We start from the raw sequence: 20,591 nt of genomic DNA on the forward strand, positions 1-20,591 counted from the left end.
AATTAATATAATTAAAATTAATTAAAAATTAATATATTTTTAAATTATTTAGTTTTTATATTAAAAATTAAAATAAATTTAAAATAACATATAAAAATAATTTATTAATTTTAAATTTATTTTTATTTTATTCCTCTTTATTTTTTATTCGTGTTTTCTCTCAAATTTTGAGGGCTCCAAATATAACCTGATAAATAACAAAGATATTATATCGTGGCTATTAAGACAAGTAAGTTGGCAACCCGCTTCTTTAATTACCCAAATTGGTGAGTGGCCCCGTCCGTTTTTGCCCCTTCGTCTGTGGAGACTCACCGAGTCACTGATGGCTGAGTCAAAACCTTCCGATACTAGCACGACTAGGAGGAGCTCATCATGGTCCTTTGGTCTTCTCGTCTTGATTCTTACTCCCGTTGCAGCGGCCATCTTTCTCTACCAACTCGACTCCTTTGATCCAGCTTCTCTGCCCACTCACGAGTTTTCACAGGAACCCATGCCTGTGCCGAAGCTCAACCCTCGAATGCTGCAAGGTTCTGAGATGATTGGGCAGGGGAATCTGTTGGGCCCAGAGGACATTGCCTATGACGCAAACTCACACCTAATCTACACAGGCTGTGCTGATGGCTGGGTCAAGCGAGTCACCTTGAACGAGTCGGCTGCCAACTCGGTCGTCCATAACTGGGCCTTCACCGGTGGAAGACCTCTCGGCGTCGCTCTCGGTCGAGCTGGCGAAGTTCTCGTCGCCGATGCCGAAAAGGTCAAAATGGTTTTCTCTGCCACTTACTTTTCTATAGGTTTTTTGTCTTTTTCCTACATTTGAAGGAAAAGAGACAAGATAATTATCATTTAAAAACCAAAAAGAATAATAATAAATTAATAAGTGGTATTTTTATTGAAAAATAAGTGACATGATATACTCCAATAATGGCGGTCCAAACGCCCCCTTAATTAATTAATCACAATCAGAGCTGGTGAAATAGACGAATATGAGCTCATGGGTTGCTGTCGATATGTGGATGGTTTAAGACGGCAAGCAACCATTCCCATTGGCAACTACTCACTCCAACTCACTCTATTGACTGTTTCATCGTCAGGGTTCTTTTCTGATTTTGACAACAACGCATCATGGACACTAGGAAAAAACAAAATAAAAATAGAAAGTACCATTATTTTTCTCAAGTTTATCATCAGCCGTATGATCTATCGACCTGAATCAAAAGTTCAAAGATTTTTCCTATGTGGCAGGGTCTATTGGAGATAAGTGGAGATGGTGTGATGAAACTATTGACCGATGAGGCTGAAGGCCTAAAGTTCAAACAAACGAACGCTGTAGATGTAGCTGTTGATGGTATGATTTATTTTACAGATGCTTCCTATAAATACGGGTTGATAGAGTTCATATGGGAGATATTGGAGGGTAGGCCCCATGGTAGACTACTGAGCTTTGATCCATCGACTCAAGAGACTATAGTGCTTTTACGTGATCTTTACCTTGCTAATGGTGTTGTCGTCTCACCTGATCAGACTTCTGTGGTCTTCTGCGAAACTCTCATGTATGTTTCTCACTCACACGTGCTTACATTAATTGAGGCTTTGATGTGCAAAAGAAAATGGATAAAATTAATAATCACTTCTAAAATTATCATACTTGAATTAGAGCACATTTATTTATCATTAAATTATTAAAAATATTAGAAATATTTTTTAGAATCACTCCTAAACGCACTCTTATTCTATGATAATATAATTGCAGGAAAAGGTGTATAAAATATTATATACAAGGCGAGAGAAAGGGGTCCATGGAAAAGTTCATTGATAATTTGTCTGGCATGCCTGACAACATCTTATATGATGGGGAAGGTCATTATTGGATTGCATTAGCCACGGTAATTCAATTTTCTCCTTAGTCTACATCTCCCAGTAGATCATTCCTATTGTATGCTAACTATGATACCTTCAAAATTATTGGCCCACTTGATAGGGGACTAAAGGTCTTTGGGACTTGGCACTCAAGTATCCTTCAATTCGAAAAGTTATGGCAATCTTGGAGAGGTACATTGGAAGGCCACATATCGAGAAAAATGGTGGGATTTTGGCAGTTGATTTAGAAGGAAAACCGATTGCCCACTATTATGATCCTGAATTGTCAATGGTGTCAAGTGGGATCAAGGTTGGCAAGTATTTATATTGTGGTTCCTTTGTCAAACCCTACATTATCCGCCTTGATCTTGATCAACATGCTGCCCATACCATCACGTAAGCAGGCAAACCTAGTTAAAAAGCTTTAAATTAAATGAAGATGAGATGCAGTTGATAGAAGATACCATTTATATGTTGGTTACAAGGGGGAAAGATGACACTGCTTTGCCCACATAATCCTTGAGACAACTACCTGTAAAGTTGAATTGATTGTGATCAATGTAGCGAGTTCAACACAAACAATATTAGTAGACGAGTTTAAGAACTAACATGTGCGCCAAGAAATAGTTGGTTGCTGCATAACTCTTAATAAATGATGCGTTGCATAAACATCAGGGCTACAAGGTAGGCTTGTATCGAAACATGCATGTGCCATTATGATAAAATGGAGATAAATAGAAGTCACGTTGATCTCCAATTTAAGCATCCATGGTTAGAAATGATTTCTAATAGTAACATGTTTCAGCTACAACTTCAATAGCGTTTAAAAGCAACATGTTTGGATCATAAATTTAGCAATAACTTCAATAGCATCTAAAGAAATATAGTTTTGATCTCACACACATGAACACTTTCTCATTGGGTTTACAAGAGAAGAATAATATAGCAAAATCTTAGTTTGCAAATTTGGCTCAAAGGTTACAGAGAAATTAGGATTGAAGGGTGCATTAGAAGAAAATATAAGTTTTTGAACAAGGTGTACTAAAAAATGTTCTCAAAGGCTCAAATGATTTATGAGCCATGGTTTCAACAATATTCTTAGCAATAATGAAGTATTGAAGTTTCTTATAGGAATTTCAATTGGAAAATAGTTGTTAGACATACTAGTTGGTTGGGCACTCAATTAGCTATTGGAGGTATAAATTGTTGGATTAACAATCAAATCATAGGGTGTATGCTCTATAGATCTATCAACAACAAAAGCAATAAAAATTAGATTTGGGTGTTATAAAAGCCATGTCATTAGATCTAGAAGTTCCTAGATCCTACTCTAATTAATGCAGGGATCTAAAAAATCTTGCAATATTTCATTCAATGGCTCTATCTTCGATCTTTAGCAAATGTGTAGAGTCACTACACACCTTTAGAGGAGAAAGAGAGGGAAGCTATATTTCTAGATGACTATTAGTTGGAAAAGTTAGAATCTAACCCTAAAACCTAAGAGGTTTATATAGACTCTTATGTGAGCTTAAGTAACTTGGGCTTAGGTCATGTAATCTAGTTGACTAGATCCTAATTAATTAATTAGTATTAATGGACTTTAATTAATTAATTAGCTCAATAAAAAATCTAAAATAATTAATCATAATTTAATTTAAAACTTCTCTCTTTTATCAAAACAGACTTGTTAACATAAATGATTAATTCTTCTTAAATCCTCAAAACTTTGTGTAAACAAAGAATGTTAGTTTGAGTAGAGATTATTGGGATTTATAGGAAATGCTAACCCCTCATAATTCAAATTTGAAGTTGACTCAACACTCTACTTAAGAGAGTGAGTTGCACTTTAGTACCCTATGATATTACATCAAGATAAAAATTAATTAAATTAAATTTAATTAATTTCTATGACTTACTATTTAATGTATGCATGCTCTCCATGAATTGATGCTCATATTATAATGAGATAAAAACTATCAACTTTTCTAGAGTACCTCTATCATTTTTGAGTTTCGAATCCTTTTATTTTGTAATCAACTGACATACTCTAGTTTACAAATAACACATGTCAAATCTCAATTAAAAGAATTATTACAACAACACAAATGTTATGATCACAAGTCCTTAGGATCACCTAAGGGCACACATTATCTCAATCTAATAAGATATCACGGTGCCTCCATTGAAAATACTTGTTACCATCTACCCTAATCAACAGTAACCGAATTGTAGGGAATATATTACTACTTTAGGGTCTCACCCATATATTAAAACCACAAAAAAACCCTAGCATTAGTTCAATATTATTTCAAGATTAAGAGAGCATGCAACATAGTAACTTGATGAAGTCATGATTATCTGATATCCAATGTCATTTTTTATTATATATCATGTCCAATGTGTAACCATACACACTAATGCACTCATAATAGGAAATCTCTCCTAATGACTAAGACAAATTATTCTTCGAATTATGAGGTAATATACTATAACTTTAAATAGATTGGCTATTTTCAAAAACCGACTATGAATAGCTTTTCATTTTGTAAGGAATCCAATACTTGGATCTTCTATGCAACTCTTAATATACCTAAATCATGTATAATGCAAGTGATGTAATACGAATGCATAGATAAATATTAATGAAAACATGGGTAGGATAGTGGATACTAAAATAATAATATATAAACATATTAGTTAAATCTAATTTTGTTCCATATTTAGCTTCCAATGGCCTTCAACAATGTCCCCCAAGTGATCTCATACACTTGAACACTTTATCACAAGGTTTACTAGAGAAAAATAATATAACAAAATCTTAGTTTGCAAATTTAGCTCAAAGATTAAAAAAAAAAAAAAGGAAAAAGAGGATTGAAGGGTATACAAGTAGAAAATACAAGTTTTTAAATAAGGTGCACTCAAAAATGCCCTTAAATTGGATTTTTGATCATTAATTTCCAATGGAACTCTTAGTTATAAATGAAGTACTGGACTCTTTTATAAGAGTATCAATGTGAAAATATCTGGTAAGCATATTTTGTATCGTATTAGTCAACCAAACTTTCAACCACTCTATTAATCTGTTAAAGGTGCAAAGTGCAATAGGCAGTTGGAAAATAATTAGCTTTGATAAGTTGAACTATCAATCAACCGGTGCTTAAAGGGTTGAGGTTTTTCCTCCACTAATGGCTTTTGCCAAAAGCCATTGTAAACATCTTCTCTATGGTTTGGTGATTTTATGAAATATATATATATATATATATATATATATATATATATATATATATATATATATATATATATATATATGATAGTAAGGGTTAAAACAAGGGAAAATACTCGGCTAAATAACTCTATACAATTTTGAAAACCTTAAGAGGATAAATATGTTGATTTTAACATATGTTCCCTTTTGAAGCATTTCTTCGTCGAAATTTTTAGAATAGAAAAATGATTTTTGTTAATTTAGATGAGCTATGATGCTTTAAAATGACAAAATGAATTCTTATATTGATGCACCCCAATCTTACATAAAGATAACCTAAGTTTGGTTCTCATCATTGACGAAAACCCTATGGTAAGCACTTGCTTCCTTAGCTCTTGAAGGATTAAAAATGTATAGAAATTAAATTCAAGTGACTTAAAAACAAAATTAGATCAAATTCCTTTATTTTGTAATCATAAAAATTAATCTTGAGAAAAACCTTAGACTAATAATATCCTATTCAGGACCATTGATTTCCATTGATTTTGAGATTTTTGAAACTTAAGATCCATAAAGAGAGATGTTGACACCACTAATCAAGTTGCAATACAATTCATGGTCAACTTGGCAAAGAAATCATGAAGCAAGTCAGAGAAATCAATGTGGTTAATTTGGAGGTAGATGGCATGGTTAGCTAGTAAATTTTATTAAAACACTAGCTCAAGTACCATATAAAGCCATTTTTGCCCCTTAGTGTGGGCTCTATTCTATAAACATGTTGTTATTTATAAGTCTTATATATTCCACAACTCTTTTTCCTGCAATGAATTTTCATAATTGTCAAGAACACCCTCCCAATCGATCCATATACTCAAAGTTATATAAGGTGCAAGGACTCAATCACAACCCATTTGGTTAATGAAATGTAACCAGGAGAATTAATGTTCCAATTTGGTTAATGAAGAGGCTGCCAGCTGGTTTTCAGATGCCATTAAAATTTTCAGAAAAAGAAAGATGGAAGGAGCCTTTTGTAGTATCGACACTGTCACATAATGAATGGAAGAAGTGATCCACATTTCCATATACCTTTAATGTATCTTCGTCATCCATTAATTTTACATTAAATTTTGAAAATTAATGGTAAATTCAGTGTTATTTAATATGGACTCAATTAACAGCCAATTCCTTGTCAAGTAGATGAAGAGTTTAGTTACTTTTATTTAGGGTTTGATCAAACTCAACCTAACTTGATTTTATGATCTGCTCAAGTCCCTTGTTTGAACATTTATTCACAACTTAATTGTAACCCAATTTCAATTTGACTTTAAAAAAGAAAAATGAGTTTGGTTTAAGAAATTGCGAGTAATATTAGATTAGGTTAAATTTAGACAAATAAGTTTCATGAGGGAATTAAGTTTAGGTAAATAATCAACTAGATTTAACCTGTCTAAGTGGAAACTTCAATGAGCTAATTGAAATAGGTGAATATGTACGGACATATTCCCGTATCCTCTAGAGAACGAGTTTATCCTTGTCCTTGCGTGCATGGGTTCATTTGTGTTTTCACAAATACGAACACATAGCTCTCTCGTGTTTTTTAGGACACATTGAGGAATCTTTTTCTATTAAAATAATAACCAGCCAATAAATGCCACGCATCCCAATCGTACCAGCTATAAAAAGGACAAAAAAGAATTAAAAAAAGGTTATCAACCATAACGCCGAAGGACCAATGATTGTGTTCAAATTATTGGTTTGAAATATGATAAGTATTATTATGGTAGAACTAAATGCTAATTTAGAGTAACTCTAATTTAGTTGGAAATAAGCCTCATCTTTTTTTCAATAAATTTTCTTCTTTTTATTTTATTTTTTATATTAAGATCGTTAGCACTCAGACAATGCATTAGGCCAGGGCACCATTTATCAATTACGCGTCCAAATTGGTAAATAAATTTAGAAGAAACCACAAATGCATTTTAGTTGGATCCATTCATTATGTAAATAAGTAGAGGTTGTGGTAGTCAAAAGAAATGCAACTCTGTTTGGTTAAGAAGAATGATTTTCTAATAAAATATGTCACACCCCAAAACCCATTCGAAGGGCATGATGGTCATTTCACACCTCAAGCCCAAAGGCTTAAAGTGGAAACGACATAAACATTCATATTGTAACTAGAAATTTACCAATTACTAAATTCCTATTCAGAATAGTAGGACAAAATTCTAAAATATCCAAGTATCAACTTTAAAAAAACTAACACATCAATTAGAGTGTTATTGTCCAAATAACTTCAAATTCAAATAATTTAAATGGGGAATTAAATTTTAACATCTAAACAATATCCAAAATAATGTTTGAACCAAAATCCTAACAAAGAAAAAAAAATTTTCCCAACCTAGCCATCACTCCTCGCTTGAACTTAGAGTACCTAAAAAATTATCAACGAATGGACATGAGCTTAAAGCTCAATAAGGAATATTAATATAGTTTCATAGATCAAACATTTTCAATCATGCTTGCAAATAGGAGATATAACATATACTTATTTTCATAAAACTTTCGAGTTTAAAATACTAATACATTCAAACTTTTCAACAAACTTTCTCATATCCATTTCAAAATAATTTCTCATCAAAACCAAATCAAATGCATTCAAAATATCTTACTCTGGTTATCAAATAACAAATGGTGCCCAATTAGGTAGGACTTCACAAATAAGTGATTAGTTTCAAATTTGTTCCATTTAAGGTGAACAAAACCAAAAGTCAACAATTATAACTCGTTGACTATAGGCCATAAGGTCAACTATTATAACCCGTTGACTAGGGTCATATAATATCAACTATTATAACCCGTTTATTAGGGTCATAGAAATGTCAACAATTATAACCCGTTGACTAGGGTCATAGGAACTAGAGTCAAACACTTTATTTCATTAATTCAAACTTGCAAAACAAAATATCATATCTCCAAAATTTTTCGTTTTTCATAAACAAAGAAGATTATCAAATATACTTTTCATACAAAACACATATTTGATCCATGCGAAAAGATAAAAATAATATTTTTACATATTTCAAAATACAATGTAAAAATGAAATTATTTTCTTTTATAAAAATCTGCATTAATTTCTCTTACCTTGAATAAGTACTCAAAATCTTGAAGTATTTAACTCTGAAGAATTTCTCCTCACATAACATAATATCATACACAATATTGATTATTAATTATTTATCTAAATATATATATATATTTGACAATCGTAAAAATATTTTATTTAGTATTAGAGATCCTAATTAATTTCTCATTTTAAAATTATTACCATCCAATATTATTTTCAACTTCCTAAACAATAATAAATTAATTTAGTGAGTTTCCAAATTATTTTAAAATTCATTTTCTTTCCTAATATTACCCTCACTATTTATTTCTTTATATACTTAAATTAAATTAAAACCTATATAGAAAACTATTATTATTATTAATATTTCCTTTGTTAGCTTAAAACTAAATATTATAATTTTTTATTAATTTTCAAATTCGATACATAACCAACCCATTACCCTCATATCTTCATTACCCACATAAAGCCATAAGAATAAAACAGTAAGCCTTATGTTTCTTCTCATTATTTATTATTATAATAATATATTTACATATAAAATCTTTTCCAATGCCCAAGTCAACACCTTGGCAACACATGCATACTCCAATTATTATTATTATTATTATTATTATTATTCTAAATCTAAAATTTTTTTTCTTCCATTGATTTTTCATTGATTTTGTTTTTCTATTTAATTGAAGTTTTTTAAATTTTCCTATTTTCATCACAAATTAATCTACACTCATAAATTTTCAGTCTTTTGATCTAAAAATTAATTTAATAAGCCCTAATCTAGATTAAGATCTTTCAAAGAATATCTAAAGTTTTTAAAACTAATTAACGAATACAAAACATTAATTTAAGGATTAAAATCTTACTTGAAAAATTAATCTTAAAACCCTAAACTTCCAAATCTTCAACCCTATGCTTTGATCTAAAAGGGTTTTTTGAATAGCGAAGATAAAAAAAACCTAATATATATAGGAATTTTAAATACAAAAAGAAATTTTTACCCTTATTAAATTATTTTAACTAATTATTAATTTCTAAATTACGATTTTAACCCTAAATTGGGTTTGGGGCATTACAATGTATATATATATAATTTAAATTAGTTAAAAAATCATATATTTTTAAATAATTGAATTTTAATATAAAAATGTTAAAATAAGATACATAAATTTGAAGGATATATAAATATGATTTATCAACTTTAAATTTACTTTCTCCTATCAATTTTTCTTCTCTTTTTTCTTTTCTTCATCCTTAGTCTCAAAATTTTGAATAATCAAACATAGTTATGAGTCGTGTAATTAAAGAAATTAACTCATTAGACTCAAATTTTCCATGCAACATCAATGAGTAGCATGGAAATAAAAAGGCAAGAGAACCCTAAGCAGCAAACAAAATAGGGTGTGAGAATAATGGGTGAGAGTTTTAATCTCCATATGATTTGGAGGTAATATATGAAGTAATGTTGATTGATATCCACAAGTTATTTTTTGCTAAATAGAAAAAACCAAATTTTTTATTTTTCTCTTCAACCAAAAAGCAAACACCACGTAAGGAAAGAAATATTTTGTATATGTACAAAGGTCACATCCTCTTTAATTTGTATGGTGAATTTAAAATTAATTTTTAAAAATATAACATTGTGGATCCCGCATTTTGCTCGATGCGTTCCCACTCGATAGTGAAACTCGTTTTTTTATTTATTTGGCGAAAATTTGATTTTTTTTTAAAAGACTTAGAGTTGTCACTTATTTTTGTTTTATTTTTTAAGGGAAAAACAAAATAAGAAAAAAAAACCCTAAGTGTGACTCTTGAAGAAAAAAAACAGGTTTATGAAAAATCGAGTATGGGTTCGGGGGTCAGGTTACTTATTGGGAAGGTACGATGGTGAGTCGTAGCACCCCTCTAAACCCGTATATATACGGTCCCTACTAAACTAATTGAGGGAATTGTGACAATTAACTAATTAATCATGGATACCAAAATTAATAACATAAATCAATATACATAGAAGTGATAACAAAATAAAATTATAAGAACGTAGAAAATAAATGACAATAGAATTATGCAAATGATTTATTGAACTAATTAAAAAAATTGAAAAAATTAGTTTTCCGAAAATTTCAAAGGATTTTATTAAAAACAATTTTGAATAAGTAATTTCAATTTATTTATTTACAAAATATTTTCTTCAAGTGATTTGATTCAATTTCATTTGCATTTAATTTTCAAAAAAAAAAGTTTTTTACATGTCAAAAGAATTTATTACAAAATTTCAATTTGACAACAAAAATTATTTTACTTGCTTTTACAAAAAATGAATGAATTTTTACAATTTTCTTTATAAAAGTATTTCAATTTGTTTTCATTTAAGAAAAGTGATTTATACAAATTATTTAAAAAGACATAACTTTATTTGCGAAATGAATTTTAATTAAAATAAATAAATAATCTATTTCTAAAAAAAATACTTTTAATCCTATTTTAATTAAGGGAAAAGAATTCATTTAAAAAAAATATTTTTTGGACAATTTTATTAAAAATTAATTTTTGGGACAACTTTAGTTACAAAAACAATTTTTGGACAATTTTCATTAAATAAAGAAATTTTTGGACAATTTTATTAAAAACAATTTTTCTAAAAGCAATTCTTTTGGATTTTTCTAAATGCATTTTTCTGAATTTTTATTAATAAAAAAATTTTAAAAAAACTTTCTTTTATTAAAACAAATATTTTAAAATTATTATTTTATTAAAACATATTTATTGAATTCTTCCTCTTATTTAAACAAAATTTATAGTTTGTTCGATGTTCAATTCTGTACATAATAAGTAAATATGCACAGATAAATATTTACAGAAATCAATAGAAATAAAACCAAATATAAATGAGAAATCAAATATGTACCCTAGTAAGCTTACAACAAGTTCAATGCTCCATTTACAGCTTTTCGAGTCTCACTTTGTTCCATGAAATTCTGTACTCCACATGTCATAAATTTGTACTCAGCCAACAGGTTTGCAGAATTAGCCCATGCAAAAACAAAAATAGCCCAAAGTAAATATCCCGAGATGTACAAAATCCTAAACAAATATTCAAATCCAATTTTAAATTTCAAATTAGTCCAATAAATTTCAGCAATTAAAAATGGGCCCCAAATTAACAAATATAACATAAGAAAAATATCTCATATATCAAAGACCATAATCTAAAGTTTTCAAATTAATAGTCAAAATATAAGCTTAATTAATCAAACCTAAAACATGATAAATTGAAATAAATCCCCTCATGTCTAAATTTAATATCTCATAATTCAAGCTCAATTTAATATACAATCTGAAATCCACAACCAAAATCAACTCAATTTAATATGCAAACTCACATTTAATATATACCACAATATTATATCTTATCCAAATTAAACAATGAAAATGAGCACAATCATATAAATTATCAATTAATCTATCCCAAATTAGCCAATTCTAAATTAATTCACCAATAATATATTATCCCAAATTTTGCATTAATTTACCAATAACAAATTAACTTAAATTTCATACTAATTAACAAAGTCCAAACATAAGGTCCACAAACAAACATAAATACACAAACTCAATTTCAATAATAATTACTATTAAAATCAAATCAAGAAAATAAAGAAAAAAAATAGTAATAATAATAATAATAATAATAGAAAATGGGTATGATGGGAAAGTGAGAGAATGAGATAAAAGGGGGGGAGGTTGCCGACCGGCAGGGGCTCACCGGCGGCCGTTGATGGCTTTTCTGGGAAACAAAAAATAAAATAAAAATAAAGAAAAGAAAATGAAGAGTATAAAAAAATGGAGAAATGAGAGGAAGATGGAAGAAGAGAAAAGGGTCGTGTGGTTCGTCTTTGGAAGTGAGGTATGGTGGAGGAAGAAATGGGAAAAAGATAGAGGGAAAAGATTGGAAGAAAAAAAGGTAGGAAAATAAGAAAAATAAAATAAATAAAATAAAATAACAAAAGAAAAATGGGGGAAGAAGTGAGATGAGGGGCGTGTGGCCGGAAATGGATGATTGGGGAGAGAAAATGAATAAGAAAATGGGGAAGCCCAAAAAATGAGGGAGCCAGCTGTGAGTGGAGTGTGGTGAGTAGTGTTGCTTAAAAAAATGAAGAAGAAAAATCGGGGAAAAATGAGGGAGCCGGCGACATGAGAATATGGGGGAGAAAAACTAAAAAAGAAAGAGGGAAGTGAGTAGGGGGACTGTGGTGACGTGAGGGTATGGGAGGAGAGAGAGAAAGCGGGTGGGATAGGTGGGAAATGTAATAAGAGAGAGGAGAGAGAAGAGATAAAAAAAGAAAATGAAGAAAAGAAAAAGAATAAAATAAAATAAAATAAAATATAATATAAAAATAAAAATAATAATAGTAATGATAAAAATTAAAATAAAATATAAAAGGATAAAAACTAATAATTAAATAATAAATGGGTAAAAAATATCATATGTAATTGAAATTTAAAATTTAAGGATAAAATTTGGTTCAAAATTAATATAAAAATAAAATTGAGGCAAATTTTGGGATCTATAAATATATTAAAAAATATTTTCAAATTTACGACATATTTTACTACATTAAAAGACATCTACAATTTTAATATCAGTGATACATACTAAAAGTATCTTTTGAAGATATTTCATAAAATTAAATTTATATTAAATATGTTTTTTCAAAAAACACATTTTCATAATTTTTTTATTAGTCATATACCTTAAAAATATTGAATTTATACTAAAAATGTTCCTTCAAGAGACACTTTTTCAAAATTCCATAAAATCGAATTTATACTAAAGAATAAACACCTTTCATAATTTTCATATTAATGGTCCATCGAAAAAATTAAATTTATGCTAAAATTATTTTTTCATAATTTCACAAAATTAGATTTATGCTTTCTCTTAAAGAATTATGACAATTTATACTAAAATTATTTTTTTATAATTTCATAAAATTGAATTTATATTAAATATATCTTTTGAAGAAACATCTTTCATAATTTTCATATTAATGATCCATCAAAAAAATTAAATTTATGCTAAAATTATTTCTTCATAATTTCACCAAATTGGATTTATGCTTTCTCTTAAAGAATTATGATAATTTATACTAAAATTATTTTTTTTTATAATTTCATAAAATTGAATTTATACTTTTTCTTAAAGAATTATGACTAATATAAAAATTATAAAAATTATTTTTTAAAAGATATTTTTAGTATAAATTTTTTTTAATCGTATATCATCCATACAAAAATTGATGAAAAATGTCAATTCGAGGGCAAAAAAATATTGGACTTATCAATAATTTCGTAACTACTATTTTTTAAGAAATGTTTTTCAAATTAGTTGTTAGAAGTTAAAAAAAAGCCCTCCGATGCGACGGTAAAGGATCGAGATCTGGGCCAAGCAATAATAATAATACTAAAATGGAAACAAACAAAACATATCAAAAATCAAACCCACTACGTGGAAGGATATTATTATTTAGGTCGTGGATGAGTCATGAGACACGCAACATCCGGGACGCATAGATTTGAATGGATATAAAAGGAAGATCTGTCTCCTCGTAGTTTTAAATAAGATTGGGTTATTTTCTCCTCCGTTGCAGTGAGACAAAGACAAGCAAGCTGGCCGAGCCTATTTAATACTCGAATCTGTGAGTAGTCCCGTTGTCTATCTCGTCTTCTTCCTTCTTCTGTGGAGAGTAACCGAGTGAGTGCGGCACCAATGGCTAAGTCAAAGCCTTCAGATCCTAACACCACTAGGAAGAGCTCATCATGGTCTTTGGCTCTTCTTGTCTCCATTCTTACTCCCGTTGCAGCCGCCATCTTTCTCTACCAATTCGATTCCTTTGATCCCGCTTCTCTGCCCACTCACGTGTTTTCACAGGAACCCATGTCTGTCCCCAGGATCAACTCTCGTCTGCTGCATGAATCTGAGATGATCGGGCTTGGGAAGCTGTTGGGTCCAGAGGACATAGCCTATGATACCAACTCACACCTAATCTACACAGGCTGTGCTGATGGCTGGATTAAGAAAGTCACCTTGAACGACTCGGCTGTCAACTCGGTCGTTCATGACTGGGCCTTCACCGGTGGAAGACCTCTCGGCGTCGTTCTCGGTCGCGCCGGTGAGGTTCTCGTTGCCGACGCCGACAAGGTAGGAAATTGGTTTTCTCTGTCACACTTTTCTTTTCCTCTAAGATTCGATCTTTTAGGAATAATATTAAGTTATATCCCAAATGGCAACCAGCGGTCGGATCGCCCGCATCCCAACCTGCCCGTTTACGTTTAAAAAATTAAATGGGCGCGGTATGGGAAATTCCCATACCCTGGCCCGTTTAACTTTTTTTTTTTAAATTACATTAAAATAAATATATTTTATAAATAATAAAATTATTATATTTTTTATAACTTATTTTATTAAATTTTTTTATTATTATCTATATATTAAAAATAGTAAAATAAAATTTTAAATTAAATTAATTTTAAATTTTAAATTAAATTTAATTTTAAAATTAATTTTATATATAATCGGGGCGTGGGTTTAAAAAAAAATCTTATACTCATTCCAAACCCGTTTATTAAACTTAAACCCCATCCCATTAGGGGCGGGGTGAGGCGGGTACCCGAAAAAATCGATCGCATTGCCATCCTTATATCCCACACGCATCGGGTCAAAACTTTTCTTAAAAAAAAAAAATTCTATTTTTTTCTTCATAAAATCACTCAATTATTTATTTCTTTCTTTTATTATTATCAACTCCACTAATGGAAAATAAAATAAAAATAGAAAATAAATTATTTTTTATCAAATTTATTATTGACGAGAACAAAAATTATCATCATCATCTTCACAGACATGTCTATTTCACCAAGCCTCTCTCTGAGGCAGTGCCCAGATCGTTACGCCTTTCGTGCGGGTCAGAACTTACCCAACAAGTAATTTCGCTACCTTAGGACCGTTATAGTTACGACCGCCGTTCATCAGGGCTTTGGTCGCCGACTCCCTTGTCACTAGATTAGCAACTTTCTTGACCTTTCGGCACTTTAGGTAGGCGACAGCACTCATATATGGTCTTACGACTTTGTGGAGACCTATGTTTTTTATAAACAATCGTCCGGGCTTAGTCACTGCGACCCCCTTTGAGAGAAGGCACCCCTTCTCCCAAAGTTACAAGGCTATTTTGTCAAGTTCCTTAGAAAGAGTTATCTCATGCCCCTAGATATTCTCTACCTACCCACCTGAGTCGGTTTCGGGCATAGGTACCTTTTTGTTGAAGATTATTCGAGCTTTTCTTGGGAGTATGACATGGGTTACTTCAGCACCTGGTACTCGAACATTGACTCGAGGCATTTTCCCTACCCCTTCTTACCCTTGAAAAAGAAGGGTTACCTTGTGTCCTTGAACCTATAACCATCTCTTGGCTAACCTAGCCTCCTCCGTCCCTCGAGACGGACAAGGGTAGGAGCATTAAGAAATTAACTTAAAATTCATATATTAAAAAATATTTTAGTACACGTCCCATTTGATGATGCAATCTCAACCTTACAATAAATGATATTTGCTTGAAATTTATTTTTAAAATGATCATATGTGGCAGGGTCTACTGGAGATAAGTGAAGATGGTGTGGTTAAACTGTTGACAAATGAGGCTGAGGGCATAAGATTCAAACTAACGGACGCTGTGGATGTAGCTGTTGATGGTATGATTTATTTTACAGATGCTTCCTATAAATACAGTTTCAAAGATTTCATATGGGACATGTTGGAGCTTAGGCCCCATGGTAGACTACTGAGCTTTGACCCATCAACGCAAGAGACAAAAGTGCTGGTTCGTGATCTCTACTTTGCCAATGGTGTTGTCGTCTCACCTGATCAGACGTTCCTGATCTTTTGCGAATCCTTCATGTATGTTTCTCACCCACGTGCTTAAATTTCGAAAAATATCGTGACATGGAAATTCATAAAAATAATGTTTGGCTCCCAAAAAGTATAGGAAAGAAAAAAAAAATGTTAAGAAAATCCTATAAAATATTCCAAAGAAAATTAAATATAATTAAAATTAATTAGAATTTTATGTATTTTAAAATTATTTAATCTTTATATTGATGAGTTAAAATAAAGAAAATGAGTTTGAAGTCGCAAATAAAAATAATTAATCATTTTTAATTTTATATTTTATTTTCTTTTACTTTTTCTCTCTATTTTCTTTTATTTGCATTTTCCATCAAATTTTCCGATAACCAAACATAACTAGATCCATAAAGAAAATAATAAAAATATAATTTAAGAATTTGAAAACATATTTAATATAAAATTATAATTTATCTAATTTAAATATATTATTTTTTAATGATACAATTGTAGGAAAAGGTGTTCGAAATACTATTTACAAGGTGAGCGAAAGGGATCTATGGACAAATTCATTGATAATTTGCCTGGTATGCCCGACAACATCTTATATGATGGGGAAGGCCATTATTGGATTGGATTAGCCACGGTAACTCAATTTTCCTTTTTCTTTGAGCAATGATCCTATTCATCCACATTAATTATTAGATCGTTCCTATTATATGATGCTATTAATAGTAATGCTTCATAATGATACCTTCAAAATGTTTGAGTGATGCACAGGGATACAATGATCTTTGGGACTTGGCATTCAAATATCCTTCAATTCGAAAGGTTATGGCAATCATGGAGAAGTTCATCGGGATGCCAGAAATCGAGAAAAATGGTGGGGTTTTGGCAATTGATTTGGAAGGAAAACCGATTGCTCACTATTATGATCCTAAATTGTCATTAGTGTCAAGTGGGATCAAGATTGACAAGTATTTATATTGTGGTTTTATTGTTAAACCCTACATGATTCGCCTTGATCTTGATCAACATGCTGCTCGCACCACCTTGTAAACTTGTGGGATGTATTAGTTTTTGGAACAGTGTAGAATGGATCTTCAATGCATATATGTGCCTAAAAACTCCAAATTACATGAAGGTGAGATGTAGTTCATAGAAGATACCGTCTTATGTGTTGGTCATAATGGGGAAAGATCGTGGAATGACCCTACTTTGCCCTCATAATCTTGAAGATAAATATGTTGTTGAATAGAATCGACTGTACGTGATTAATGTCATGAGCTTGATCGAAGTAATATTTGTTCTATAAGTTTAAGCAATGGCATAGTGTCAAAGGAATTCAATCAAAACTTAACTCTTATAATAGATGGTGTAGTCAAATTGATCTCTAATCATTTCTAAAAGAGAAGCACGTTTATTTCCAAAACTTCACTGCTATTTAATAATTACACAATATATTTTTGCTACAACTTCAATAATGACATTTAAAAGCAGCAGACTTCAGACTTAGACTTAGTTTGGGAACTGTTTTCAAGAACAATTTTCTATTTTATAAAACAAAAAAATTGGAAAACACGTTTGACAACCAAAAGTTATTTTCTATTTTTTGTTATAAGTTTTTATAGAATATTTTTTTAGTCGTTTTCACTTATTTTTTGAAAACTATTTTAAAAAATAATTATACAAATATATTTAATGATTAAAAATAAAGTTGTAAACATAAAAATTATTTTTAAAATATCTTTAAAAATATTAAAAACAATATATTTCTACTACAACTTCAATAGTGACATTTAAATGCAACAGGCTTGAGACTTAGGTCTTGTTTGGAAACTATTTTTAAAAACAATTTTTTGTTTTTCAGAACAAAAAAATTAGAAAATATGTTTGGTAACTAGAAACTGTTTTCTATTTTCTGTTTTTAGAAAATAGAAACATGGTGTTTTCAGATAACATCTTTTAGTTGTTTTCAATTGTTTTTTTTAGAGTTATTTTAAAAAATAATTATAAAAACATATATAATGATTAAAAATAAAGTTATAGACATAAAAATTATTTTTAAAATATATTTAAAAATATTAAAAACAGATTAAAATTATTTTAGGTTCTTAAATAGATATTTATTCTACAAAACATCATAGGAAAGTTTTTAAAAACCATTCTTAAAAACTATTTTTCATAACTGTTTTTAAAAATAGTTATCAAACAAGCTCTTAACTTTTTTGTTTTTCTAAAAAGGGTTCATGACCAACAAGAAAAGGCAAAGATGTCAAACACCACTCCACCCTCTCAAAATATGTTCCTTTCGTTTTTTCTTTTGCCTTTTTTGTCTCCCTCTTCGTGATTAAATTTCTAACGTATTTAAATGAGAATCTTATATGATACCCAAGACCTTTGGCATATTGTTGGATACAGTAGAGAATGGTCATTAAGAACTAGAGAATGAGGAAAACTCTCTTGCGAACAAAGTTACTACACCAAAAGAAAATCCAAATAGAAATTAAGGTTACCTTCTGTTTCCAAAAAGTATTAAGGGAAGAAAAAAAAAATTATTAAAACTATATTTAGTTCTCAAAAAATTTGAAAGAAAATATAAGGAAAAGAAAATAAAAAGAAAAAGTGGAAGGAAATAAAAAGTAGATTTAAAGTCAATAAATTATTTTTATATGCTTCTTCAATCTTATATTACTTATTTTCCAACATTATATAAAGAATAAATAATTTTAAAATATATCAATTCCTAATTAATTTTAATTATATTTATTTTTCTTCCATATTTTCTATGGTGAAACCAAATGTGAGAAAACCATTTTTTAAAATACTTTCCAAAAACCAAACATAACTTAAAGAAAATGGTTTTTTCATGTTTGATTTCATCCTAAAAATATAAAAGAAAATCAAATACCAGTAAATTCGTCAAAATTTTATGTAGTTTTAAATTATTTAATCTTTATGCTAATAAAATGAAATAAGTGAAATAAGTTTGAAGAAGCATATAAAAATAATTTATTAAATTTAAATTTAAATTTTATTTTCTTCATTTTTTGTTTCTTTATAATTTTTATTTCTATTTTCTTTTCCTCACATTTTCTCTCAAATTTTATAGGAACCCAACATAGCCTAAGGTATTGTTTAATTTCAATGCCTTGAGAGAACTTCTTGAAGAGTTTCCTTATTTGTGTTGTTGCCACCAATATTTTAAAAATCAACCTGATCATTAAACCAAAAAAGTCATCAGTTTACGATTCAATGGTTAAACCAATAGTTGAACTGCGGTCAAACTAGTGATATTATAAATATATAATTTACATATTATTAAAATTAAAAATAATTATAAAATTAAAAATATATAAATAAATTAAAAATCAATAATATTTATTTTTTTATCTCTAGTATTATCAAATTAAATCTTGCATAATATGACTGTACTAATACTTTTTAAATTTTATTAAATGAAATATATAAAATATTTAAATATGAATATATTGAAAATGAAAGAAAATCCAATTATTTAATTTTAACTATTTTTATAATTTAAAAAAAATATTATATTATATTTATTTAATATTATAATTTTTTTTTAAATAATTTTTTTTTTTTTTGCATTTGCCATACTAAGTATGAAAAAAATGTGTAGCGGGGTGGTACCCATGCCACTGAGTGCCAATATGGGTTAAGATTTTGAATTGGGCCTCAGTATGAGGTAGGCTTTGGAATTGGGCCTTGCTTTGAATGAAAAAAAATAAAGGAGCATTAGACTGTGTTCGGTTCTTGAAGAACTTCCTGGTCACTTGGTTTACCGGTTGGACGAACCCGGTTGGTTCGACTTTGAAAACAGTGGTTACCGCGAAAGAGATGATGAAGCAAGTCAGAGAAATCAATTTGGATTTTAGAGGCATAGATCATGTGGGTAGCAAACGAATTTTTTAGAAATAGTAGTTGATCAGCTGCCATATATAGGCATAAGGGATCCGTGCACAATTTTATCAATAATTTGCCCGACATGCCCGACAACATCTTATATATATATATATATATATGATGGAGAAAGACATTATTGGATTGAATTGTCCAGGGCAATTCAATTCTCTCGTTTTTCTTTGAGCAATAATTTTATATTCTTTGTTGAATCTAATATACAATAATTAAATACTTCATCTACATCAATCATTAAGTTGTTCTTACTATATAATGTTGTTAATACTAATGCTTAAGTATAATACTTTCAAAATGATTGGTTGACTTGGCAGGAAACCAATGGTTTTGGGAATTGGCACTCGAATATCCTTCAATTCAAAAGGTTATAGCAATCTTGGAGAGACACATTGGGAGGCCACAAATCGAGAAAAATGGTGGGGTTTTGATTGTTAATTTGGAAGGAAAACCAATTGCCCACTATTATGATCCTAAATTTTCATGATATCAAGTGGGATTAAGATTGGAAAGTATTTATATTATGGTTTTGTTATCATACTCTATATTACCCGTCTTGATCTTGATT

At 29.6% G+C, this 20,591-nt stretch overlaps 2 protein-coding genes across 2 annotated transcripts; both read left to right on the forward strand.

Moving 5' to 3' along the window:
• Positions 1-106: 106 nt before the first annotated feature.
• LOC100259998 (protein STRICTOSIDINE SYNTHASE-LIKE 5) lies at positions 107-2,465 on the forward strand. The gene is made up of 4 exons (XM_002264330.5): positions 107-754; positions 1,243-1,550; positions 1,751-1,883; positions 1,979-2,465. The coding sequence occupies exons 1-4, from the start codon at positions 323-325 to the stop codon at positions 2,255-2,257; spliced, it is 1,152 nt and encodes a 383-aa protein (XP_002264366.2). The 5' UTR covers positions 107-322; the 3' UTR covers positions 2,258-2,465.
• An 11,357-nt stretch (positions 2,466-13,822) lies between these two features.
• On the forward strand, positions 13,823-17,248 carry LOC100254111 (protein STRICTOSIDINE SYNTHASE-LIKE 7). The gene is made up of 4 exons (XM_002268280.4): positions 13,823-14,386; positions 15,831-16,138; positions 16,598-16,730; positions 16,865-17,248. The coding sequence occupies exons 1-4, from the start codon at positions 13,955-13,957 to the stop codon at positions 17,141-17,143; spliced, it is 1,152 nt and encodes a 383-aa protein (XP_002268316.2). The 5' UTR covers positions 13,823-13,954; the 3' UTR covers positions 17,144-17,248.
• The last annotated feature ends 3,343 nt before the right edge of the window (positions 17,249-20,591 follow it).

Source organism: Vitis vinifera, chromosome 4, assembly GCF_030704535.1.
Source record: "Vitis vinifera cultivar Pinot Noir 40024 chromosome 4, ASM3070453v1".
Classification (NCBI taxonomy): Eukaryota; Viridiplantae; Streptophyta; class Magnoliopsida; order Vitales; family Vitaceae; genus Vitis; species Vitis vinifera.